General features: G+C 51.1%; 1 protein-coding gene across 1 annotated transcript; it reads right to left on the reverse strand.

Annotated features, from left to right (window-relative positions):
• Window positions 1-1,409: 1,409 nt before the first annotated feature.
• GART (phosphoribosylglycinamide formyltransferase, phosphoribosylglycinamide synthetase, phosphoribosylaminoimidazole synthetase) lies at window positions 1,410-26,732 on the reverse strand. Its single transcript, XM_081087191.1, has 22 exons — window positions 26,622-26,732; window positions 24,007-24,185; window positions 21,493-21,588; window positions 20,876-21,050; window positions 19,472-19,583; window positions 17,575-17,643; window positions 17,021-17,146; window positions 16,651-16,738; window positions 16,372-16,457; window positions 15,675-15,843; window positions 14,495-14,726; window positions 12,729-12,823; window positions 12,039-12,148; window positions 11,492-11,690; window positions 8,775-9,026; window positions 8,144-8,296; window positions 5,594-5,800; window positions 4,436-4,570; window positions 3,962-4,092; window positions 3,566-3,707; window positions 2,517-2,632; window positions 1,410-2,427 (listed from the first exon to the last, which is right to left on the reverse strand). The coding sequence occupies exons 2-22, from the start codon at window positions 24,149-24,151 to the stop codon at window positions 2,236-2,238; spliced, it is 3,030 nt and encodes a 1,009-aa protein (XP_080943317.1). The 5' UTR covers window positions 24,152-24,185; window positions 26,622-26,732; the 3' UTR covers window positions 1,410-2,235.
• Window positions 26,733-26,838: the final 106 nt, after the last annotated feature.

Consider the following 26,838-nt stretch of genomic DNA (forward strand, 5'->3'; position numbering starts at 1 on the left):
TTTTTTATTGATTTCAGAGCGAAAGGGAGAAGAAGATATAGAAACATCAATGATGAGAGGGAATCATCGATTGGCTGCCTCCTGAATTTCCCTTATTGGGGATTAAGCCTACAACCTGGGCATGTGCCCTTGACTGGAATCCAACCTCGGACCCTTCAGTCCCCAGGCGGACCCTCTATCCAGAGCCAAGTCGGCTAGGACAGAAACTGGGTTTTATGTGTCTTCTTGAACCCCTTGCTGTTGCATCATCGCTTCAACTGTGGGGCCAAACCTTTGTCCCAGGGCCGGGGGGTGGGGGCTGCCGAGCTTGGCACCCACGGTCAGGTGAGTGGCAGTGTGACTGTCTGACCCCGGCTGAGGATAGGTGGGTGACCTAAACATGGCCAATCAGATGGCCCTGCCTGGGACGTTAAAGCTGTATGATTGATCCAGAGATACAGGCCACCAGAGTGTGTGGCCTATTTTTTTTTTTAGAAAAGAACTTATTGACCAAAGCAAAAACACACTCAGGACAGAGTAACAAGGGCATAGAAGCAACAGGCTGGGCTGCTCTGGCTCCCCGAGAAGTCAGAGAAAAGGGAGCCTTGAGGTCAGGGTCCGGGTGAGCCCAGGACAAGCTGCTGCTGCCCACTGCTCCCCTGGTTGCAAGTCTCCTGGGGTCCCTTGGAGGTTAGGAGATGCACGCCTGTGAGAAGGGAAGGGTGTGGGCGTGCTCCCTGCAGGGAAAGCTCACCAGACTGCGTTTGGTTATGGGGCAGCCACAGGTTGAGTGCCACGGGAAGTGGAGCCTGTAGGGCCCTTGCCAGCCTCTCCTGGGGGCATGATTTGGGCTATTTCTGGCCACTTAGCACAGAGAGAGCTAAGGAGAATAGTAATGAGTGACTAGCAGCACATTATTAAGCATAGTATAACTAAACACTACTATATTGTACGTGAGTTATTTAAAAGTTTATACAGCAGTTAAAAGTAGTAAAAATATTGCCCTGACCAGGTGGCTCAGGTGGCTGGAGCATTGTGTCCGTGTGCCAAAAGGATGCGGTTTTGATTCCCAGTCAGGGCAAATACTAGGTTGCAAGTTCAGTCTCTGGTGTGTGTGTGTGGTGTACAGGAAGCAACCGATTGATGTTTCTCTCTCACATCAATAAAAACATACCCTTGGGTAAGGATTTAAAAACTGTAGTAAAAAATTGAGAGGGAATATTTAGATGAAACCTCTCTTGGAACATTCCCCTTTAGGACATTTGGAACTCACACCTGAACCCCCTCTGTGTAACCTCAGGGCTCACTGATGATGGGTGCCTCCCCCGCACAGCCCGGCCCTGCCCTGCCCCGCCCCCCTATCTTCCCACCTGAACACAGTGAGCTCAGGGGCTGTGTCACTGCTGCTCACACAGACACAAACAGACGTCTGCAATAAAAATGTCCGGGTTTATTCTGCCAGTAAAATATTGACCTGCTTTTCTCCGTTTTGGCGTTATGGCTGCCAAAGCTTAAATGACCTTTTCTCTGCGAGTATCATTATAAACACAACCAACATGTCCAAATACTCCTCACACACGAGACGGGCGGTCCAGGCGACTCTGCTGCTTGTCCTGCATCCCTGCCGGTCCCAGGCGCGTGGTTCCCGGCAATCCCACGGTCACACACATTGTGGTTCTTCCTGTTCCAAGACATGGAGTTGGCGGTGTCCCTGGAGCCAGGGTCCCGATACAGTGAGCCGGGAGTTCATCTCCAAAGTCTGCAGCTGATGTTGGTCTAGCTGACCTCTCGGCACTGGCCTCTACCTTAAAGCATGAGATTTTTCCTCTAGGACCTTCCCAGGCCAGGGCGTGGCTTCACATCAGTGAACTCTCCAGACCAACGGGCCGACACGACAGTTCCTAAGAGGGACCGTGTGCAGGAGGCCCGAGCCTGTTGATGTGACGGCCGTGCTGCCTCCCAGAGGTGCCGTCGGCCAGAAAAGGGGGGAAGGACGGCGAGGAGTTTGGTGTGTTGTGTGGCTGACAGTGGAAGGAATTCTGAATGCTGAGCTGGATCCCGAACAAGGTCGTGAACAGGTGAACTTGGGAGACCCCTGGAGGCAACACATCCATGTGCCGGGTGCCCCACCAGCCCTGCTTGTCACGACTCTGTTCGTTAAAAAATGACCAAGGAGGAAACAGTTTCTGGGCTGAGGACGTGATAAAAGCCACTGTACCGTGCGAGCGGCCGGCCCTCCTTCCTGCAGAGGCAGCGTCACTCCTCCTGGGCCCAGCAGAGCTGGCCGTCCTCGCCCAGCCGCACGGCACCGCTGGCCACCAGCTGCAGCGCTGCGGGGAAGATCCTGTGCTCCGCGACCTTCACCCGCTCGGACAGGGTGGCCACCGTGTCCCCCCTCCTCACCGGCACAGCTTCTTGTAAAATGATCCGCCCGGCATCCACGTCTTCCTGGAAAAGGAGGCAGCGCTTTGAACCCGACGTTCCAGCCGGTACCACTCACCTCCAAACCCGTGACACCGCCGTGGAGACATACTCACCGCGACAAAATGCACGGTGCACCCCGTCACCGCGACGCCGGCGGCCAGGGCCTGCTCGTGGGCATCGGCGCCCTTGAAGGACGGCAGCAGGGACGGGTGGATGTTGAGCATTCTCCCTGGAAGGCGAGCACAGAGTCAGAGGACACGTCCTGTTCGTTACCGGACCGCGTGCTCTCCTGTCGGGAACAGGAGTCGGGGCAGGATTTCTCTGGAAGGTGTTTTCTTCGTCAGAGACAGAGTGGAGGCAAAGGGAGAAACAGGCTTGCGTCCGGGGCGGCAGGTCCCTGCCCTGCACGGCTGAGGACTCGCCGAGGGACCCGCAGTGACTGAGGTGGGGCAGGGACGGGGCAGGGCGCGCTCTGTGGGCCCTGGGGCTCTGGAGGACAATTCAGTGTGTCGCTGGCGCACACTAGGGAGACACATGAAACCCTCACACAGTGTGCACGTGGGACCAGTGGCATGTCCACCAGCCAGATGCCGGCTCAGCCCTGTGCCTCGGCACCTAAGGCCCGGCCTGCTCATGTCCTACCACGTGCGCTCCCGCTGTCCTTAGGGAAACACAAACCCTTTGGAGAGACAGTGCGTTTACTGCTCACGTGTGCACAACACACAGCAGGACGCAGGGGAACTTTGGTGGGAAAGGCAGTAGCCCCCGGCCTCTTGTTTTCTGGCCACATCGTCCTCCCTGCCACCTCCAGCAGCGCCTGCACTCCCCGAGGAGCGGGTGGGGGGCTCGGGGAGTCACACTCTTGCTCCCAGACAAGTGAAAAGGCCGCCTCCGAGCACGGACTCAGAGAGGAAGTGCTGTCTGTGCGGTGTGGGAACCAAAGCCCCGCTCTATTAGGAGAGCGGTAACACACAGGCTAGGAACCGGTGAGAGCAGGATCGTGAATCACCCTGGGCATTCTCTGGGCGAAGGCGAAGGGAATGACTCTGTGACCGTGACAGTCAGTGTCATGTACATATGCCCGTGGGGTTGCCGGGCCAGCTAACCGCGAGGTGCACTTGCACCAGGCCTCTCAGCGCGGTGCCAGGCCGCTCCCGCTCACCATTCCACTTCCTGACGAAGGGGCCAGACAAGATCCTCATGAACCCTGCCAGGCAGACGATGTCCGCGGAGAACTCTGCGAGGACCTGGTCAATGGCCGTGTCAAATTCGACACGGCTTTTGTATAACTTGTGATTAAGTACCTGGAACAGAAAAGCAGAAGCATGATCTGTTTCAACGCGTGACCACAAATAGGTCCACTTGACCTTTCCACAGACCGCAGTCCACTTCCTTGCGAAGCCGCGCCAACAGAAAGAGGTAGGGAGTGACGGCACGAAGCAGAAAGATCGGCCCAGCACCACCCCAAACCCAGACACCCAGAGGCCACAAGCCGCGCCCCACTGGGGCGGAAGACAGGTGTGAGCACAGCCGCAGGCAGGGCACGCCGAGGCCGTACCCTGGTGGGAATGCCCGCACGCGCCGCTCGGTCCAGCCCGGCCACCGCGGCCTTGTTGGAGACGACCACGACGATGTGCGCGGCGCTGCTCGGCTCCCGGGTGCTGTCTATCAGCGCCTGCAGGTTCGAGCCTGAGGAAGAAGAGCACCAGCAAGCTCACACTTCTTAAAGAGACATGTGCCCTTAAACCTTTGAGCTTTTCAATTACAGTTCACATTCCGTACCACATCAGTTTCAGGGGTACAGCGCAGTGGTTAGACATTTACATAACGTACGAAGTGGTCCCTCGCAGCGAAGTCTGGCCCCCGCCTGGCACCTAGTTAGCCCGTCACTGACTGGACCCCCTGTGCTGTGTGACGGACTAGATTCCCGGGGGCTGTAGAGATCAAACCCTGAGGTTTTTTGGGGGACAGGGTAGGGGGGGAGGGAAGAGCATGTGTGCAGCGCTGTAGGAAAGGGGAGGCCACAGCTCACCTGTCCCAGAGATGAGGACGGCCACTCTGGCCTTTTCCGGGCCAGAGGAGGGAGTGTGCGCGCAGCCGTTCTGCACCACGGGCCCGCTCAGCTGCAGGGCATCCAGCAGGTGCCTGACTCTCACTCGGGGAGAACCTTCATTTCAAACACCCAGGAAAGAAGCAAGCACAGCCGTGAATTAACAGCGAGGATAGAAAGGATCTATGATAACTTCAGAACGCTGTATCTTATTCTGAAAAGGAGATGTGCGAGGACTAAAATACCAGTTTGTATTATTACTACTACTCATTCACAAAAGCCTCCTTTGGGGGAATACATGGCCTCCTTCCGCCGAACGCTGTAGCTTATGTCAAGACCTAGCCCAGTGTCGACACCCCGCCCTCCACGCTCATCCGCGACAGTGGGGAGCTCCAGGGTTCACAGGAAGGCATGGGACCAAGCAAAGCCACTCAGAGCTCTGACACAGGACGCTGGCAAAGAGAGGGCCTTTCTTCCTGCCATGTGAGCTGAAGGCTGTGAGCTCCTCTTTCCAGTATTTGGAGAACCGGCCTGAATGTGAAACCTACACACAACAGAATGAGAGGCGGAGAAGACAAGACCCCAAGCCCTGACATCTGTGGCGACTTCTGAGTGGGTTCTGCCACGCTGCCGCCTGCTGGCGCCGGTGACCAAGCCCCCGGGGAAAGCAGGGCACTGGTCAGGGCGTCCGCTCACCACTCCCGGATCTGAGCCGAGCTGCAAAACACAGCCCGAAAGAGGTTGCTGGGAAGTGAGCCAGGGACCAGTGTGCGGATGTGGGAGCGCAGAGGAGCCAGGACAGGGCTGTGCTAGGAAACTGGCACCCACGGTGGGGAGCGGGGCTCGATGCCCTGGCCCTCGGACGGTGCCTCAGCACTGCTTCCTGTCCCTGGAGTGGCGCTTCACTCGCCAGCTCGCACCCCTCTGGCCAAGGTGCGGCTGTGGAGGTGGGGCCTGTGCGGCTGCTCCGGGGGCCTGAGCCCCGCGGCGGAAGTGGAGGTACAAGGTGTCACCGCATGGCTGTTGTCAGGTTACACCTGGGCCACAGCGATGCCGGAGCAAGAGGTGGACGGACAGCGTGTGAGGTGGGACAGATACACGCGGGATCACACGCCGAAGAGCCAAATAAGGAGCGACTACCTTCGGGGCGGGCCACCACCCTGCCGACCAGCCAGGCCTCCTCCTGGTGCTGCCGAACGTCCCTCAGCACCAGCTCCGCCAGGTCCTCCGACACCACGAGGACAGCCCCGACCCCGCAGTTAAAGGTCCTGGCCATCTCCTCCTCCGAGAGGCGTCCTTCCTGCTGCAGCCACGAGAAGATGGGGGGGACCCTCCAGGCCCGGGCGTCTGGAAACGGGAAGAGTGTCCGATTACCCCCCGTCGCTCTCAGAAAGGATGAAGGGCGCACACCGCCCGGGGCCCACAACAGCCCTGCTGCTTCAGCGCCAAGGAGGCCACCATTCTAGCAACAGTCACAGTCAACAGTCAACAGCAACATAAAGGAACGTAATGTTTTATGGACACTCATTAAAAGCGCTGTTGTTATGACAGGTTAGCACTGACGACACAGGAAATGGCAGGATAAACAGATTACACCCAACTACGATATTTTAGCAAAACGTTTACAAAGTGTTAGTTTGATTCCTGGAGGAAACCCCAGAGACTGAAGCAGGGACCGAGTTTCCTTTGTATTGGGACAGACATCTGCATAATTCACAAGACAACGGTTTTTAGGCATATGGCTATACCAACGCTCAAGTTCCTGGGGTGGCGACCATTATGTTCTTTTTAGCCAGTGGAGGCAGCCAATACAGCCGTTTAAGAACTGGCCAGGAAGGGGTATTTACACCACAGGAACTGGCAGAGGCGCCAAGGAGCCCGGCCTCTGCGCTCCCCCATCAGCATGCCGCCGCCTTAATGACCCCAAGAGGATGAGCCCTTCTTCAAGGTTGTGCTTATCCTCCCTGGGAAACATCTCTGCCCCAGGAGTGTCTGAAGCCACCAGGTTAGCCCATGGGCCTTGCACTCGGCGCTGCTGCTGCAGGGGGTCCCATGCAGCCCCCGCCCAGCTGCTCCCTTCCGCTTCCTGGAGAGGTGCAATCCCATCCGACCACTCTCCTCGCTTTCACAACCACCTATTTCTGACTTTCAGACTCTCCTAGCTTCACATCTGCTCCGACAGGGGGGCTAGCTCAGCACATCTACTCAGCTGCACCCACAGCTGCTCCGCCCATCACCCACCCCTCCACCTGCTCAGCCCAACCCCATCAACCCAATCACTTAATGTTTTCTGTTCTTGTTCCAAGGCTACGCATACTCTTTCTCTGGGAGGAAAATTACACAACCAGCTTCAACTTCTCCTTCCGTCCTGCTTGCCGTCCCAGTCCTGTTTCTGACCTTGACGGCTCTAGTGTGAATTTCTCACCTCAAGCCGCCAGTCCAGACCTGCGCAGGCACTAAGCCCGTCTTCCCTCACCAGGAAAAGGCATCCGTTTCTACCCCTCAAACCAGTGTATACAGCTGACTCTGACAGCTTGACCACGTGCTCTGCCTCTTTCCCCTATAAAAACAGGGGGACAACCCTGTCTTTCACTTTGCTATGAGCAGAAGTCATTTCCCCTCACCTTTAACCAATCAGTTTCTGAGTCAGTACTCTCTATCTACTGTCTTTGTACCTCTGCCCCCATCAAGCTGCCTTTTTAAAAAATATATATATATTTTATTGATTTTTTACAGAGAGGAAGGGAGAGGGATAGAGAGTTAGAAACATTGATGAGAGAGAAACATCGATCAGCTGCCTCCTGCACACTCCCCACTGGGGATGTGCCCACAACCAAGGTACATGCCCTTGACCGGAATCGAACCTGGGACCCTTCAGTCTGCAGGCCAACGCTCTATCCACTGAGCCAAACCAGTTAGGGCCCCATCAAGCTGCTTTTTGACCCACCTGAGACATGCGGGTCTATCCTGGCCCTCACCCTAGAGCTACGTGGCACCTGACCGGCCGACCAGGATCATGCTCAAGTCCCTGCTGGGGCTGCTACTTTTACAGGGCTCACTCCCCTGACGGTTCTTGCAGTAGCCCTACCTCTGTCAAGGTCAGGCACTGAGGAGCAACCTCTGGCCCCTCCACTCTTGTGGCGTTAGCGGTAACTACCTGCATACAAGGCCCCAACTTATCTTCAATCTGATCTAACTTCTGATCACAGGCTCCGTGCAATAAGCACACTGAAGAGTTGAATCACGGATTTCAATTCCTGCTCCAAATTTACTCTTCCTCCTGTGTTTTGGATGTTGCCATCCACTCAGCTGCTTGACTAGAAACTTGGGACTTGCTTTCCCTTCTAAGCACAAATGACTCTCAGCCCTGCCTCCTCCCGCACGCCTTGTCCGGCTTCACCCCTGCAGAGGACTAGTCAGGGCTGCCCCTGCCCTCCCTGCACGTCCCAGGGTCCGACACGACAGAGTTTGAGACTACCCACCCCGGAGGACCTGACAGCCCTTCATCTGCTGTAAGACAAGTATGTGAGAGGGTTTCATGATTTACCAACACGGCAAACAAGGCAAAAGAGGTAAAAGGGGCAGCCCCGTTCCCCCCAGACGCCCAGTGAAAAGAATTTCCCACGTGTGACCACATGTGCACGAACCAGCCACAGCGCCCCGTGTGCCTTTTCTCCGAACAGCGCTCACCTAACTCCACCCCGCACCTCGGGGGGAGGACCCGCGGGATGTTCTCCAGCAGCCCTCCGCCGGTGATGTGGGCCAAGGCCTTGACACGACCCGAACGCAAGACAGGTAACAGGGACTGGCTGTAGATTCTGGTCGGAGTCAGAAGTAAGTCCCCTGGGTATTGGAGAGAAAAGACAAAAACTTAGCCAGTGAATAGAAAACCAAAGCATAAAAAAACAACAAAATGGCCCGGCCGGTGTGGCTCAGTGGTTGAGCTTCAACCTATGAACCAGGAGGTCACGGTTCAATTCCCAGTCAGGCCACATGCCCAGGTTGTGGGCTCGATCCCCAGTGTGGGGCGTGCAGAAGGCAGCCGATCAGTGATTCTCTCATCACTGATGCTTCTATCTCTCTCTCTCTTCCTCTCCTTTCCTCTCTGAAATCAATAAAAATATCTTTAAAAGACCCTGAAACAATGAAATAAAATGGAAGTAGAGAATGCTCGTGACTGTGCAGGCCCAGCAGTTCTATAACAACGTCCCGACAAGACCACAGGACAGTGCCATTGATTCTAGCTCAGCAGTGAGAGGCTGCCCCGCTCAACGGTGCTCAGATATCTCCGTGCAGGAGTGTACAGTGAAAGTGCACTCACCCAAGGTCTGGTCGCCGCAGCCGTGCGGTGCCGGGGAGGAGTACTGAAGGGAAGATTTTGCCACAATCTTCCTCACAAGGCTGAACCCGTTGCTGTGGAGACCCGATGACGCTATTCCAATAACCACGTCCCCTTCAGCGATGCTTTCCAGGCGAGGGAGTTGCTGGTCCCGCTCCACGGCCCCCACAGCGAACCCAGCCAGGTCGTACTCTCCGGGGGGATACATGTCCGGCATTTCTGCTGTTTCCCCTCCTGGTGGGAAGACCAAACAAGAACAAGGAAACCGTAACATTCATGCATCTTTCTGGGACGTAGTGACCCCAGCTACAATTAAACACCTGGCGGTAATCCTAAACATTCCTTAACTGTCCTCTGTGGACTGCCCAACAGAACTTTTAACCAAGCAGGATTTCAGAGGAAATCGCGCTAATTTCCAAAAAGGGTGAGGTGGCCTCCAAACATCACTTGCACGGGACGATGCTCAGTGAATAAACGTCACGTCCTAGCAGTTTGGTTTTGGCAATGCCTTCCCTGTAGTTGATCTTTACAGCCACTCTACCTATGTTCTAGATCAGCGGTCGCCAACCGGTGGTCCGTGGACCACTGGTGGTTTGTGAGGTCCGAAAGGTTGGCGACCGCTGGCCACTGTTCTAGATGACGGTACAGGCTGAGACAGCGATGAATCAGCCCGCCCAATGCCAAATGCCCCAGCCTGAAAAGCACCCACAGGTCACTTCAAGAGAACATCATCCAAAGATGGGGTCTAGGCACTCAGATTCCCAATAAGAGACTGTCCTAAAAAACGGCTGCAAAGGCAACTCTGGCTTCTGGAATGGACCTGTCCACAGAGTGGTAATACCGAGGTAGCTTTGTGCCTTGGTGAACCTGGATTCATTTTGCACAACTCTCATACACATTTAAGCAATCCTATATAATAAAAGCATAATATGCAAATCAACTGAACAGTGGAACAACTGGTGGGTGAGGGGTGGGGCCGGTGAGCAGGCAGTGCCAGGCCAGCGGGCAGAGGGAAGGGCTGGCGATTGGGGGCAGCGGTGACCAGTGGCGGCAGAGGGGTGATTGGGGGGCAGGGCTGGCTGCTCATAGGCTGGTGCTGTCCCGATTGGCCCGCACAGTCACCTCCTTCAGAGGGAGGCCAGTCGTGGGGAGTGGACTAAGCCATCAGTCGGACATCCCCTGAGGGCTCCCAGACTGCGAGAGGGCACAGGCTGGGCTGAGGGACCACTCCCCCCAGTGCATGAATTTTCGTGCACCGAGCCTCTAGTCTATGTATAGAAAAAGGTAATATGCTAAGTGTCCGACTGATTGACCAGTTGCTATAACACACACTGACCACCAGGGGGCAGACGCTCAATGCAGAAGCTGTTGAGATGTGCATTGGCCATTTACAGAGAAATGGCTCCTTGGGCCTGGCACCCAGAGAGCAACACTCAGCTTCCCCCAAGTGGGACACAGGCCCCGCCACCACCCTGGAGCAACACCCCACGATATCACAGCTAACGCTGCCGAGAATGCAGCCCACAGCCCAAACCAGCCCAGCTCAGCCCAGCCCGGAAACAGTGGCTGTGGGCAACGGGTAATGACGTCAGGTAGCAACGCCCAGCTTCCTCTCTCTAGCGACTAGCCTCCTTGGAGTTTCTTCAGCCCAGGAACACAACTTGCTTTCTAGACAGGTGGAAACATTTCACACTATAACCAAATGTCTGTGAAGTGTTTTCCCATGCCTCATCTCATTTGATCCTCACAGAAGTCCTGGAGAAGGTAGATAGGAGACTTGGTGGAATCCTATTTTCTTTTCATTAGCCAGAAAATGGAGATTTAGAAAGCTTAGAAACTTGACTTGACTGAAAAGAAGAAATGGTGGACCTTGAAAATGACTTCAGGTTTTCTCACTGTGCAGAATATAGTCAAACACACTGCAGTTAAATATTTTACCCTTTGTTCTCCCTGCGTGACCTACAATAATAATCTGCTTCGTGTTGATATTTACTGCTGTGTTGCTGACAATTACCTGAAAGAGAAGTTGGGATGCTTCACTGGGCTGGAAAAAGTTTAGCTACATCAGAAAGCAGGTCTAATTAAGCAAGTTTATTCTCTATCTATAAAAGGCTAAGTTAACTCGCATGTGCGATACATATAAAGCTCTTGCTGGTGCCAATCGCACGCGTGTTTCCATCTGTCATTGTCGATCGTGAATTTGGTTGACACTTCTATTATAGAGAAAGGGCGAATAGCGATATTAAAATATTTCTTCTAATTAATTTCCTTTCAATGTGCACAATCCGTGCACCGGGCCACTAGTGTTTCTATAAACCTTGGGCACTGTTTATTTTGTTTTTCTCCTGTGGGAAAAGTTAAGATTTAGCATGCCCAGAACCCACCTGCCTGTGCTGCAGGGCCAGTCCAGAGGGAATGACCTACCCCGTCTGTCTGCGAGGCCACCGAGAAAGATGGGATGCAAAGGTGCCAAAGACCAGGGAGACAGGCGAGGCCTGGCCGGCACAGGAATGAGCCCAGAAACCGCCTGGGGAGGCTGCGGGACACCAGGGCCACGCTCTCTCCAGGCAGCGTGGTTTCTACCTTTTTGGCCTCATCGTGTGGTTGTGGTCTTCGCTCGTTCGCTGTATTGGTTCCGATCCCACTTACACATGGGGCCAAAACACAGCGGAGGACACGTAACGAAAGGGGGCTCATACCGAGGAGGGCACACCCAGCTTTCCTGCACGCTTCGGCGATGCCAGCAACGACCGCTGCAGCTGTGCCAACATCAAGTTTCCCACAGGAAAAATAGTCGAGGAAGAAGAGGGGCTCTGCCCCTTGTGCCAGGATATCGTTCACACACATGGCAACCAAGTCCTGGCCAATGGTACCATGTTGGTTGCACTGCTGGGCAATCTACGGAACAGCAGAAACATCGATGGGACATGAAGCTCCAGATTATAACTTGTCAATTTAGCAGCGGAGGCACAAATGCTCTCAACTTCTGGCCAGCTGCTCTGAGCAATAAAGACAAAGAACACTACATTCTGATGTTACTTGGTCCAAAGTACCCCCTTTAGTCCCCTAAAATAACCCTTCCATCCAGATAGAGCCTCAACATCGTGTTATGAAACATGTCGATATTTTAGTCCTATTGTATGGTTATTGGGTGGCTGCTCTTAGTGCTTGTATGTCAAAAGGGGAAAAGTACGTAAATTCTCTCTGTTGCCGGTGAGGCCTTCGTTCACCAAGGTGTCTGATTACCTTCAGTTTTGTGCCAACGCCATCAGTTCCACTGACCAGGAGAGGGTCTTTGAAACCCGCTGCTTTCAAATCAAAAAGACCAGCAAAACCTCCAAGATCCACATCACAGCCTGTTGGGGAGGAAATCCATTAGTCAATGCATTTCTACAGATCAGGTGAACGCGAGAACACGTAACGCTTCTCCATGCCTGTTCAGAGAACGCAAGAGCATCATGTGCTGAAAGCCCAATCGAGAAGTAATTAAATATTAAAGGGACAGACATATCTCATTGAGTTTAACATCATAAATAAGAAATGGGTTTTCTTTTTTTGTTGTTAATCCTCAGCGGAGAATATTTTTCCACTGATTTTTCAGAAAGACTGGAAGGGAGGGCGCGAGTCAGAGAAAGAAACATCGATGTGAGAGACACACATCGACTGGTTGCCTCCTGCACACCCCCTGACCAGGGCCAGGGATTGAAGCTGGGACTCTTCAGTCCGCTGGCCGACGCTCCACCCACTGAGCTGAACTGACTAGGGCAAAAACAGAGAAAAGCAAGCAGAAAACAATGGGTCTGTCTGGCTTCCAGGGCAACACTCACAGAACCGGGCATCGATTTTGAACGTTATCCTTTGAAAACTATAAAGCCCCAGACACTCCAGAGCGTGTGTCCGAGCTAATGAGCTAGGCAAGGCCCGGATCGGACTCACCCGGTCTGGAGGTGGCTTTGGCTAAAGGCTTGATTTTCTTGACCAGCAGATTTCCAGCTGCAATGTCTACCCCAGAGTCCTTGTACGTCAGGCCCCTAAAGAATTAAAAAAACAAAACCTAGGCCATGACCTAAAAGTCAGGGGAAGTGATCGGAAGCGTAAACTGTGAGCGGCCCCAGGGGAGGATGGCTCTCACTTATTTCCTCCATCAGCTCCTCGCACAGGGTAGACGCCGACACTGCACCACAGCCTTTCTGTTCAGTGTGGGTGCGGGAAGGAAAGGAGAATCAAAACCAAGTCCAAAAAGTAACATTAGCATTCTAAGAACCGGACAAAGAAATCCCTCAATGAAACAGCTCTCACTGCAGTAAGTAATTAATAATGATTAAGTACTTAATCATGTAAGTTTCCTGATGGCTGAAGACAGTTGAGAAGCATGAGAAAAACTATGAAGACAGCACGAGATAATGGTATTCGGCGCACCTCCCTCTGTATCAGGCACACGTGCGGAGCGGTACATGTGGAAACCAGCGTGACTCGCACTTGGGTTCAGTGGTCGCGCCTTGGCCTCGTGGGATGCAGGGACGCGTGAAGAAATAGGTGAGGCTTTGAAAAAGGTGCACCGGAAAGAATATATTTGGTTCCACTGGTTTAAAAAACCTTCATCTTCAGATTGCAGTCCCTGCCCAGCCACTGGGGTTCAGTGGGTGAGCGTCAACCCATGAACCAGGCCTCGGTTCGATCCCAGTCAGGACACATGCCTGGGCTGTGGGCTCGAACTAGCTCTCCCTCTCCTTTTCTCTCTCTGGAATCAATAAAAACATATTTTTAAAAAGCCCATTAAAAAAAAGAAAAAAAAAGAATTGCAGTCCCTTGAAATAGGTCATTCCAATGAATCTACTCATTTTAAGATAAAAAATAAATTTTTGTAGGGGCGGCCAGGGGATTGTTAAGGGCGGGGGAAAAAAAAAGGACACATATGTAATACCCTTTGTAATACTTTTAGGAATAAAAAAAAATAAATAAATTTTTATCATGGTATTTTAATGTTACTTATTTTTAAAAAGCTAGTATTTAAACTATAAAAAAACTTGCCTACAAGTAGCAGTATAGTTTGAAATTTTTAAAATTTTGTCCTAGAACTTATTTATTTCTCATAGTTGAACTCAAAAAGAATAGTAACTCTGATGTACAGTTAAGAAAGCAAAACACCCACACTTGTGATGAAAAGTTTATTGATCTTCACAACGGAATGGTTGTACATGTCAATAAATGAATCAATAAAGGTAAGAATCCATTTCAATGATAAATGTAAATGCAGTGACAAAGAAGACTGCCCAAGTGTATAGTTTCACCAAATTAACCCATAAAAATGGATGACGAATAGTTCATCTTGAATTCCTTGACAAAACCAGGAATTATGATAAGCAGCCACATTTAAATATATGATAACTCACAGAATAAAAATCTTTTCCCTAGCTTTACTGATGAGTAAGAAATGACTGTATATATTTGAAGTGGACAATGTGAAAAAATCCTTAACATCACTGTTATTTTACTGAACTTTTCAGAGGGAACTACCAGGAAATTTTTTCCATTTCATTTGACTAGTGTTGTAAATGCTTTTGATTCAAACTAAATGCAAATCCAAATCTGATCAGTCCCATGGGGAGAAAGGAGCAGGGACGACTGAGCACAGGGTTAGTGGGACCGTCTCCAGCTCTGCCTGCCCATGTGAGCTGCCGTCCCCGCGGCGGGACATTTACCTGGGCTGCTGGAGGAACGCTATGGCGCGGCTGCCAATGTCCTTCCTGTAGACGGCGCCCTCAAACTTGATGGCAGCCAGTCCTTGCTTGGCCCCTTCGAGGGCTGCGACGAGAGTGTCCCGGATGGCGGTCACCGTGAGGACTCGCCCTCCGCTGGTCACCACTTTGCCGTCTTTCAGGGCTGTGCCTGCCTGGAACACCTCCAGCCCTAAAGCCTGGGCCTCGGCGACGCCTGTAGGACAGCACATTCCGCTCAGTAGCTGCAGTGAAAACATTCTACACTGGGGAGCTTGTCTGTCATTTCCACAGTTTTCTTTAAAGTAGAATATTTCACTTTAACGAATCCTCACAAGAATCCTACCAGGAAGGCATTAATGCAACATGACAGTAAACAGACACGTTTCCCAAGAACAGCCTGTTCTTGATCACATCTCTTACTTAAAAGTAAAGGAACTTGCCGAAACCGGTTTGGCTCAGTGTATAGAGCGTCGGCCTGCGGACCGAAGGGTCCCGGGTTCGATTCCGGTCAAGGGCATGTACCTGGGTTGCGGGCACATCCCCAGTGGGAGATGTGCAGGAGGCAGCCGATCGATGTTTCTCTCTCATCGATGTTTCTGACTATCTATCTCTCTCCCTTCCTCTCTGTAAAAAAAAATCAATAAAATATATTTAAAAAAAAAAAAAAAAGTAAAGGAACTTGTCTTATCACAGCTACCGAGGGAAAGGTGCTTGCTTGCTTGCTTTTTAAAATGACCAACAGGATCACTGCAAGGAAAACACCTCCTTCTGATGGTGCTGGAACCTGCCACCCAGGAGACTCGAGGGCAGTGCCAATGGGGCCCCTATGGTCATTCCGCGACCATACGTGTGACACTGATCTCATTGGTGCAGTCACACTAACGTTCTCCTCACCCTCCGAGTCCCATTATCTCCTGGCGCGTGGCCAGGCCCATCCGTCTTTCCTGCCCAGAAAGGGAAATGGATGCAGTCTTCAAACACAGGAATTCTGGATATTTGAACGCCCACATCCAACAAGCAACATGCTTATGAGAAGAGCCCCTGAAAGGCTTCTGATGGCCCACACCCCTAAGAACAGAGGAAATAAAAATAACAGAGCAGAGCCGCACAGCTCGGGAGGGAGCCCGCTGCACAGTGCCAGCCTCCGCCCTCCAGCGCTCACCTGCCACCTCCACACCCTTGGCGTAGTCTCCGGGATAGCCCTGACTTGCCATGACGACAGTGATGGCCGCCCGGTTTTCAAGCCAAACAGGCGGAGCTGTGCAGAGCAGGCCGTCCAGGGTGGACTGAATCACCTCATAGAGATCGCTTTTCAGGAGCGGGAGGATCACCTGGGAAACAGTCCGCACAGCAACGGGGAGGAGTTTAGTCTCAGACACACTGCTCTCTGGCTTCTCGCATACACGCACACCCAGCTGACCCACGAACGCGGGGCGAACCCCCCTCCAAAGTCCGCATACAGTTTATGACTCCTCAAACCCTAACTACAGTCGCCCCTTGTACCCACAGGATAATGGTCCCAGGACCCCGCCGCAGACTAAACAATCTGTGGATGCTCAAGTCCCTTAGATGAGACGGCGAAGATCAACGCACACAGCCAGCTTCCACATGCGCGGACCCGCAGCCACGCGCTGAAGGTGCTGTTTGGACCTGAGGTTGGCTGAATCTACCCAGGGTCCGGGAGGGCTGAGTATTGATTTTTAAAATCTGCATATAAGTGGATTCACACAGTTCAAACCCGTGTTGTTCTGTGTCTGTATTTCTCAAAGGTCATTATCTCAGGCTCATAAGTCCTGGGACTAAAACAACTCACATCTTGTAGAAAGCAATGCTTGGTATTATCTAAAATGATTACCCACCTGGCACTCCGGGTCCCCGAAACGGCAGTTAAACTCCAGAACCTTCGGGCCATCCCTGGTGAGCATCACACCCGCATAGAGAACACCTGCATTCCAAGGGGAAAGCTGTAATGAAGGCTCTCCTGTGCCCGACACTGAGAATGTAACCTTCTGACACTCAAAGGCGCAGAAGAGCCATTAACAGCCGTTCCGACAGGGCCAACGGGAGGTGTGGAGGAGGAAACGGGAGGCCTGGCGAAGCTGGGAGTCCTGAGAGCACCCACAGCCCACAGCACGCACCTGTGTACGGCGTGCCCTCCTGCTGCATGCCGTCCACTGTCCGCTGAAGGATGGCGTTTTTAATCTTCAGCAGCAAATCCTTAGAGACCTGGGGGACAAGCAAGCATGACAATGTGACTGATATTTAAAAAGGCATCTTGTGAGCCATACCACATGGGACAACGAAAGGGGACAAAAAAAATGATCACTTTAAATCCACAAACCTTTAAAATCCTCCCACGGGCCCTATCAAATCGGTATCTAGTTTTATTCTTATGAAATAGGAAAGCTGTCCTCTGAGAGTTAAAAATTACCACAAACAGCAGAGCACTGCTCAGAGCCCTTTGAGAAGACCAGCCATCCCCACTGACCCTCCGCGGAGCCGATGTACCTGGGGGGCTGGGCAGTAGGCCCCCATCCCGCCTGTGTTGGGGCCGCGATCTCCCTCCAGCAGCCGCTTGTGGTCCTGCGCGGGGGGCATGGGAGCCACGGTCCTCCCATCGGTGAAGCACAGACACTGCACAGAAGACACAATAGTCCACTCACCTTACACCCAGGAAGTGCAAAGTTCATTAACAAGGGGAGCGTGAACCCTACCTTTCTTAGAGAAAGCTTTCTTTTGTCAAAGTAAAATGAGTTAAAATACAAATAACCCTAACTCAAGAATCAGGTTAGGTAAAAAATCAAGGTCCTCCCAAAGTAAAATATTTCAACCTTTCAACATTTGATATAAGTCCAAGTACCTTACTGAGAACTGGGGATGAGTAAGAGGGTAAATTCTTTCTTCACTCGCATCCCAAATACTAAACACATACACGTTCCTTTGTTCCTGCAGGTTTATGCTTTCAGATGAAACACCCAAATAAACCAAGTGTTTTGGGGCCTAGCGGTCAGATAACCTAGCTCCCGATCCTCCCCAAGGGTCCAGAGGGTGAACATACTTACAGAAACCTCTTCTCCTTCAAGAAGTTCTTCAATGACAATCGTTTCTCCAGCTGCTCCAAAAGCTTTATCCTTATTGTAGATTAAAAAGTACAGAAGTAAGTTGTAAGCTCTTAACATTTACTTAATTGGCTGTTATTTCCCACCATTTGTACCATGGACCAATGCACTGCTATTGTCACTTCCCTTCCCCTTTCTGAAAGCCTCAGAGGAACCTAGGAATGTTTCCTGCAGGGAGTGGCTGTAGGGTCAAGCCTTGGACTGACCTGTGGCAGAGCCACATACAAGTCCCAGCTTGGAGGGCAGAGCCCTCCGAGCACAATTAAGCTTGACCTTATAGCCCTCCCTTGTTCCTAGGTAGCTAATGGGCTGTGGGAGGTGCAGCAAGTGCTGCCAAAACAAGGCTTGAGTAACAAAATAGATTTGAAATTCCCAAGAACGTTGTAAACATGTTGACCACTCCCCTTGTTTTGCTTTGTGTGATCTGATTATAAAATAAAGCTGTGGCTTACAAGCTGTGTCACTGTTTCCTCACCCAGGCACAGTGATCCCACCTGGTCCCAACTGTATTCTCTTGTCTGTCTCCTTTAATCCTTCATCCCCTCCTCAGGTTCATCACTGGACGTGCTGGACGCAGTTCAGTGTCCCATTTTTATTTATTTATTTTTAAAAAATATATTCCACTGATTTTTTACAGAGGAGAGGGCTAGAGAGTTAGAAACATTGATGAGAGCCCTGACCGGTTTGGCTCAGTGGATAGAGCATCGGCCTGCGGACTCAAGGGTCCCAGGTTCGATTCTGGTCAAGGGCATGTACCTTGGTTGGGGGCACATCCCCAGTAGGGAGTGTGCAGGAGGCAGCTGATCGATGTTTCTCTCTCATCTATGTTTCTAACTCTCTATCCCTCTCCCTTCCTCTCTGTAAAAAAATCAATAAAATATATAGTTAAAAAAAAAAAAGAAACAATCTTAAAAAAAAAAAAAAGAAACATTGATCAGCTGCTTCCCGCACACTCCCCACTGGGGATGTGCCTGCAACCAAGGTACATGCCCTTGACTGGGGATGTGCCCGCAACCAAGGTACATGCCCAGGACCCTTCAGTCTGCAGGCCGATGCTCTATCCACTGAGCCACACCGGTTCGGGACAGTTTCCCATTTTTAAAGTGGCAATGATACGGAGCCGGCACAGGTACAGATGAAAGGTAACGGAAAAAGAGATGTCTTCACCTTCTAATTTGACTAAACAATTATTTTAAAGAATGTCTGTAAAAGTAGATTTCTACAAGGAGGGGACCTACAGCAACCAAGATGAATCAACAAAGGAAGCGAAGTCCGCGAACTCATCGCCGCACTGCTCCGAGATGCAGAGCAGGAAGGGAGGACTCCTGTCCTCGCGCGTGGTTGAGGATTCCCCTGTAGTCTCTACAGCAGTGGTTCCCAACCTGCTGGCCTTTAAATACAGTTCCTCATGTTGTGACCCCACCATAAAGTTATTTTTGTTGCTACTTCATAACTGTAATGTTGCTACTGTTATGAATTGTCATGTAAACATCTGATCTGCAGGATGGTCTTAGGCGACCCCTGTGAAAGGGTCATTTGACCGCCAAAGGGGCCGCAACCCACAGATTGAGAACCGCTGCTCTACAGGCTGAGGACCACCCACCTCTCAGTAGCAGACAACAAGGGGCGCTAGGACAGAGCCCAGGTTCCGCCATCAGTGCTGAGCGGCCGGACTCTTTCAGAGGCGGATCAGGCACAAAATCTTATGAAAAACAACCTACCTGCGTGCTTGCTGGAAACATCCTCCTTACTGAGAGAAAAGTTTTATAAAATTAAGAGTAGAAAATTGTAAGCTTTACCCGGTGCGGGTCAATGGTAAGTGTCTCCAGGAATCCCCTACCTGCATGATCTCCTGCACGGCTCTGCAGGCCTCTTCTCTGCTCTCTGCCACGATCACCCCCTTCCCGGCGGCCAGGCCGCTGGCCTTCACGACCAGAGCAGGGAAGTCTGCACTGTGGAGACAGGTTAACCCTCAGCACCACACACCCTTACAACTCAAACATGTAAGCTGCTCTGGGATTTCGTAATGATATGCTCCAGCAACAGAGGAAAGCAGAAGTTACTGATCATCCTGACACCATTCTGTACTTCCTAGTTTCCTTACGTAGTCCTTTCTGGTTGTGATCACATGGCACATAATTCCCCTCCCCTCCCCTCCCCCTCCGCTTATTGTGAGACTGTATTGATGCAAATCGGGTATGGAATCATCTTTCAGAGACAAAGCAGTGAGCCATACACTCATTCAAGTAGAAGACGTGGCTGTGCTTGAACTCTGTGAACACGGACACATGGACCTTTCTCCAAGGGCACGTGAGAAGCTGCTGCTGGTAGTTTCTTCTGTTGAGGGAGCTGGAGATCTGAACGGCCGCTAAGTAACCAAGTCCTTACTAACCCAAGGCACCGGCTACTGGGAAATAACACTCAGCGTCTAAGAGACTCTGTAGGATGTGGAATGAATAGGGAACAAAACCAACTCAACTACTGGGAAACGGAAAACATACCAGGTCACAGGGAGAGGTGTCGCAAATAAAGGGCAAAGCCAGGCGCCTGCCAACACTCACGGACAAGGATGTCTGATTTTAGGCCCGAGAGTTGAGTAGTGGTGGCACAAGGCCACCAAGTGATGCTTCTTCACTCTGGCTAATTATTAAAAAATCCCACCCTTTATTTCTTTTTTTAAAAAAAAATATATTTTATTGAGTTTTTACAGAGAGGAAGGGAGAGGGATAGAGAGTTAGAAACATCGATGAGAGAGAAACATCGATCAGATGCCTCCTGCACACCCACTACTGAGCAGGTGCCTGCAACGAAGGTACATGCCCTTGGCCGGAATCGAACCCGGGACCATTCAGTCCGCAGGCCGACGCTCCATCCACTGAGCCAAACCGGCCAGGGTTCGTCCTTTATTTAAGTTGTCACTGTATACGTCAAGCAGGCGGCCCGCTGGCTGCGAGTTTGACATGCTTAGTGTACATCAACTTGGCTGTGAAAAGAGCGCATGACTGTAAAACCCAGTACCTCTCTTCCCCCAGGGACTACTCAGTGATAAACAATAAACTCACCTTTCTGCAAGGTCGCAGGATCTACTACACATGCAGAGAATTCCATGTTTTTCCGATGTTGGAGAAAGGCAACCAAAACAGAGTGAGCCCCCCCCGCCATTATCTCACAACCAATGGGTGATGTAAGCGACCCAGACCTGTGACTGTCATCGGCAGCAAGCGCCCTCCCGGCCAGCCCCTACCTCAGGATGAAGCTGCGGGCCTCCTCGGGCTCGGTGAAGGCTCTCCACCGGGCAGTGGGGATGCCGTGTCGGTCCATGAACTCTTTGGCAAACCTTTTGCTGGACTCTAGCTGAGCCGCCTGTGCTGTGGGGCCAAAGCACCGCACGCCGGCCGCCGCCAGGTCCCCGACGATCCCTACGAGGGAAAGGGCACCTCCGCTAAGCCCGGCCTCCGGGGCCTCTCCACCCTCAAGAAGAACCGGGGTCACAGGAAAGCTCCATGGAGATGAGGCCCATGACTGTTGGCAACACTTTCATGTTGTCTACAGAACAGGAACACAAATGCTACAAACGTGACTCAAATCCAGCAGACGTTTTGATATTCAAATATACAGATTGCTGGATAGGAACATATAAAAACGTATGTTTCCGTGGCTGCAAATTCGATTTCTCATTCATCACATTTCTGCTGCTTGAGGAAAAATCAACCTAAAACCCATAAATTTCAAGAGGGTGGAGCGCCTTTTCCCAATGTTACATCACATCAGAAACCCTCATCTCCAAAGTGAGCTGGATTCGATGTTCTCTGAGCTCCTCTGGCACGGACACCAGCGACAATATACAAAAACACACTTTACCCGCAGCCAGAGGTGCCTCTGGTCCAACCACCACGAATTCAATGTTCTCCTCTTTGCAGAACTGAGCAAGCGCACTGTGATCGCTGACGGAGATGGCTGCGAACAGAGGAGAGAAACAGGCATCCTCTAAGTGACTGCCATCTGACGACCAGTGCTAAACGCGGTCAGACGCTTCCCCGCGGGACAGATGGAACTAACAAGGCTTAGTTCTCCGCTGTCACTGCAGCCAGTTAGAGATGAAAGACCAGGAAGTGCCCCAAGTACCTTCTCCACTATGCTGTTTGTGTCACAAGTGTGACTGCAGTCAACAAACGCGTAGCACAGGATACACTCAGAAATTGGTCTTCAAATTTCACTCATTGAAGATGAGCTGAGGACCACTATGTGCTGGGTGCTGCCCTAGCGACTGGGTGAAGACGTGAACACAACAGGGTCCCTACATGTAGGATGCTTACTTTCCACTGTGGGCATGTTGGGTAATAAATACTTAAGGAGAATAAAACCCCAGTTGTGAACCAAGTAGGCATAGTTGATATGAGGTGAACTGGGACGCTATTCTGGTTGAGTCAGGGAGGGTGTCCTCGTGAAGAGATGCTTAAACTAAGAGCTGACTGATTTAAGACTGGGTTCATGTCTACCTGTAAGACAGGTCAGCTTGCTTTGCTGATGGAGTGCTAAGTAACGGGCATAAGGGCCACCATGCACTCAGCACGCGCGGCTTCCCTAGATTGCTCCTGCTCCTCGGCATCTGGACCACCACCCTTGTCGGCTGATGTCATTAGCCCACACAGCGCGATCCTTGTGATGATCAGGGACGAGGGTGGAGGACCACGCACGCTGGGGTAGCAGCTGCAAACACCCTGGGCTGAGCGCAGCCAATGGCCTCAGCAGAGCAGAAGGCCCAAGAGGAAGGGGCGCACCTAACCTGCCTTTCCAAGTGGCAGCAGCCTCATGTCGGCTTAGGTGTCACCTGCCTGCATGACATCAACTGCTTCTGAAGGAACCGTGCCAGTTCTCGAGCAAGAAGACACGAGATCTCACCCCGACCTAAGATCCCAGGGAAGCAGGCATTTTCTTATTTATTGTTTCGTCTTATTTTTGGTCCTGTGCATGCAACCATCTTCTCCCACTCTGTGGCTGGTTGGGTCACGGGCATCTCTCCATACATACCGTGTGCCACCTAGGGTACCAGGCATGGTGCACACAGTGCAAAACAAGACAGGTGAGTTCCTTGCCCTCATGTGGCTTATGTTCAAAGGCTTAGGTTCTAGGGAGGAAATGAAGATAGAAGACAGACAGCAGGAAAGTAAAAATAAATACAATGGTTCACAATTGAAAACAAATAAAATGGGGTGAACATGCTGTAATTGGGAACTGTAGGAAAGGTCTCTTTGAGAGGTAACACGTAAGCTGAGACCTGGACAGAGGAGCCAGTCATGCGAGGGGTGGGAACGAATACAGAGACCAAGGCAGCTCTGCTTGGGAAACTGGCAGGACTGCATGGATGGAGCAGCGAAAGGACGCAAAAGATAGAAAAGATCAGGCTAGGAAGGCAGGCAGAGGCCAGATCACAAAGGGCTTTGTAAGGAACTCGGGGAGGTTGGTTTTATTCTAAGCCCTATGGCAGTGGTGGCGAACCTACGACACGCATGTCAGAGGTGACACGTGAACTCATTTTTTTGGTTGATTTTTCTTTGTTAAATGGCATTTAAATATATAAAATAAATATCAAAAATGTAAGTCTTTGTTTTATTATGGTTGCAAAGATCAAAAAATTTCTACATGTGACGCGGCCCCAGAGTTAAGTTAGGGTTTTTCAAAATGCTGACACGCCGAGCTCAAAAGGTTTGCCATCACTGCCCTATGGGAAGCCACTGAAGAGTTTAATGTAACCTAAGACGTGGTCATTTTTTACTGGTTGAAGACATAAAGCTTGAGATCTATTATGGAGCGAGAATTGTCAGAATTTACATTTAATAGCATTGCTCAACTTTTTTAATAAATTGATTTCAGAGAAGAAGGGAGAGGTAGAGAGAGACAGAAACATCAATGATGAGAATCATTGATTGGCTGCCTCCTGCACGCCCCACACCGGGGATCAAGCCCGCAGCCCAGGCATGTGCCCTGACCGGGAATCAAACTGTGACCGCATGGTTCATAGGTCAATAGGTCAACCACTGAGCCAAGCCAGCGGGAGTGGGTGGGGGGCATCGCTCAACTTTTTATGTCCAAAAATATACATTAAAATGCCTTTAACCTATATTAGGCGCTTGTGACTTTAATGGATGTGCTTTATAAGGTTTAAAATAATTTCAGATAAGGAAATGCTACACTCCAAACAACAGAATACCTTAAATTTGCAATAGATGGCAAGTATTCAAATTACCCCACAGGTTTTAAGGTTAAGGAAAGCATTCAAATCTGAATAGCAACTGACCTTACAAAGCACAGATGCAGCTGACAGTTTACCATTTATAATTATTAATTACACTCCCCACTTGAAAACATGATTACCAGTGTTTGAAATCTTCCCAGAGCCGGCAGTGCCTGCATTCCCGGGGGCGACCAACACCTGTTTGACGTGACGAGACTGCGCCAGTTTCCAGGCCAGCGTGTGCTCTCTGCCCCCACTGCCAACGACAAGCACTCGGGCGGCCATGCTGTCTGCAGCAGGATCCAGCAGGAAAGTGCAGCTGCAGGAAGACCACAGTGACACGTCAGGGTGCACACGCCTTAGGGATCACAATTCCTAATCACGATGTATACCCCCGACTCGCTTGTGGAACATTAGGATTCGTAACTTGACAAATACGGCTGTATTCCTAAGATATTAGGGAGGATTTTAAAAACGAGGCAGACTGGCTAGAGAGCCAAGTTAAGGAGTGAAATGACAAGTTTACTCCTTATTTGATTAAAAAACAAAAAACTCCATGAACAGTAACCCTTCTGTAGGCTTCACTTGTAGAAGCTAGAGTAATCACCCAGCCTCAGTTAGACATGAACCCTGATGTTTAGACCAGAGTTTACAGTGGCTGCTTTTAAATCTTGACAATAGACGTTGAGGGCCATAGTCTCTGCCACAGTAGTGAATTCTGCCGCTGCAGCATGAAATCAGCCATGCACGCTGCGGCTGCGTCCAGGGAACTTACAGAACAGGCAGGGGGCTCTAGGCCGTAGATGCCTAGCTCTCCTCTCAGCTGTAGGAGGCGATCAGAGGCTTGGAAAGAAAAACCATGGCTGGGCTTCAGTAACTTTAGGCATAGGCATGGCCATGTGAACTTCATACTTTTCACGTGCCGTAGAAACATGCTTCCTTCAATTTTTTTCACCCCTTAATGATGTAAATTCTATTCTTATTTAGTGGCTGTACAAAAACCGGTGACAGGAAAGACTGGCACAGGGGCCATAGTTTGCTGGCCCCTGACTTAAGTAGTGCAATGTTAGAAAATTCGCAGAGATGGCAAAAATCAAATTTGAACACATCTCACATTAGTTCTGGCATTTGATTCTAAGTGCAACAGCTACCTCTCAACTGGAGTTAGCAGTGAGATCTTGGATAAGCTCTATTTGTACTTCAATTTCTTCACATCTTAAAAGATGGAAGAAAACATGCCTTACAAGGCTACGCAAGAATGAACTGAAATAACATTTATATAAACAATTAGCACAATTTCTGACATTCAGCAGCGGTAAATGCTACCTTGTTATATTTTATTGCCTACTTTTATCTAAATTAATACTTTAGGGATAAAAATAAATTTTAACAGAAAAAAAGCAAAAAAACCAAATAATTTGTCACACGAATGTACTAATTTCCCGACGCATTTAATTATGTAGAAAGCAAACTGATAACAGGAAACAGAAAACTGCCATTTTTAATTTCTTACATGATGCTAGGATTACACATTTAAGTAAAAATCTAAGCCCTGGGCGGTTGCTCAGTGGTTAGAGTGACCGTCTGCGCACTGAAGGATCATGGGTTCGCTTCCCCCATGTAGCTCAGCTGCCCCAATGGATGTGTCTCTATCACATTTCCAGTCTCTAAAAATCAATGGAAAAATACCCTCAGGTGAGGATTGAAAAATAATCTAAGCCGATGATGCTGTATTCCAAATGCTTCTCATGAATTAATCTTCATAAACTTATTTATGAATATCTGCTGTACAGATAAGAAAGTGAGGCATTAGCCCTGGCTGGTTTGGCTCAGTGGCTAGAGCCATCCGCCTGTGGACTGAAGGGCCCTGGATTCGATTCCTGTCAAGGGCACAGGCCTGGGTTGCAGGCTCAACCTCCAGTGGGGGGCGTGCAGGAGGCAGATGACCCATGATTCTCTCTCATCATTGATGTTTCTCTCTCTCCCCTTCTCCCTTCCTCTCTGAAATCAATAAATATATATATATTAAAAAAAAAGTGAGGTATTAGGTAGGTTAAGCAACTTGCTGAAGGTCACAGGGTTAGAGGGGGTGGACCCAGGATTACAACACGAACAATTTCCCATCAGATACTGTAACAATTGAGATGGTAATCATTGAAAACCCGAGGAAGAAACGATTTCTGGATTATCCTTCCCGAGAGGGGAAGGCTGTTGTGGTGTAACGGGAATCACAGACTGGCCACGTGGATGGAAACATCTGAAATACACATGGCTTTACATTTAGCTTGAATAAGAGAGTCCACACCGGGCGAGGGCAGGGAGCCTCAGCCACAGCCAGGGCCTCGGTTTGGGATGAAACTGTCCCCTTCTAGCTCGACAACCTTGCGGACTTGCCCTTCTGGGGCCTCGGAGTAACAAACGCGACAAAGCCAGGTGAGCCTGGGATGGACTCGGGAGCAACACAAAGTCGGACGCAATTGCAAAAGCGCACCCATCGGCCAGAGCATACAATGGCTGCACAACAACAACGAAATGCAATTCAGGTTCACAGCCTAAAGCGGCAGGAGAGTACAAGGCCCGCGCCTCGGAGAGGAAACGGGGTGGATCCGCTGCGAGCCTCCGCTCCAGGGAGAAAGCAGACGGCCACCCCCCACCCGCGGCATTTACGATTCAAATGCGGTTCCTGCAGCAGAGCCCCTTCCCACGAGTTTGATCCGGTTCCTGACGCGAGACCCCACCCCCGGCAGAGGTGTACTTTACTGATGGCGGAGAGGGCTCGCGCACCGACGCGGGGCACCGACACGGGGGACCGGGCGGTCTGCACGCCGCGCTCACACGCGCGCCTCGCCGGAAGTGGGCCGAGGGCGAGCCCGGCGCCGGCCGCCCGGGCCCCGCCCACCCGCGGGGGGCCTCGCCTCCCCATTGGCCCGCGCGCGCCGCGGTTCCTCCCGCGAGGAGTGGGGGCGCGAGGC

The sequence above is a fragment of the Myotis nattereri genome, assembly GCF_964212035.1.
Source record: "Myotis nattereri genome assembly, chromosome: 3".
NCBI lineage: Eukaryota > Metazoa > Chordata > Mammalia > Chiroptera > Vespertilionidae > Myotis > Myotis nattereri.

Excerpts from the sequence above, each read along its gene's own strand:
- GART (XM_081087191.1), bottom strand. The coding sequence starts at position 24,151 with ATGGCCGCCCGAGTGCTTGTCGTTGGCAGTGGGGGCAGAGAGCACACG. Across the intron at positions 16,739-17,020 it reads CCTACTGCCCAGCCCCCCAG|GTCTCTAAGGATTTGCTGCT; the intron begins GTACATCGGCTC and ends CTTGTCCCCCAG. Across the intron at positions 11,691-12,038 it reads GCGTTGGCACAAAACTGAAG|ATTGCCCAGCAGTGCAACCA; the intron begins GTAATCAGACAC and ends GCTGTTCCGTAG.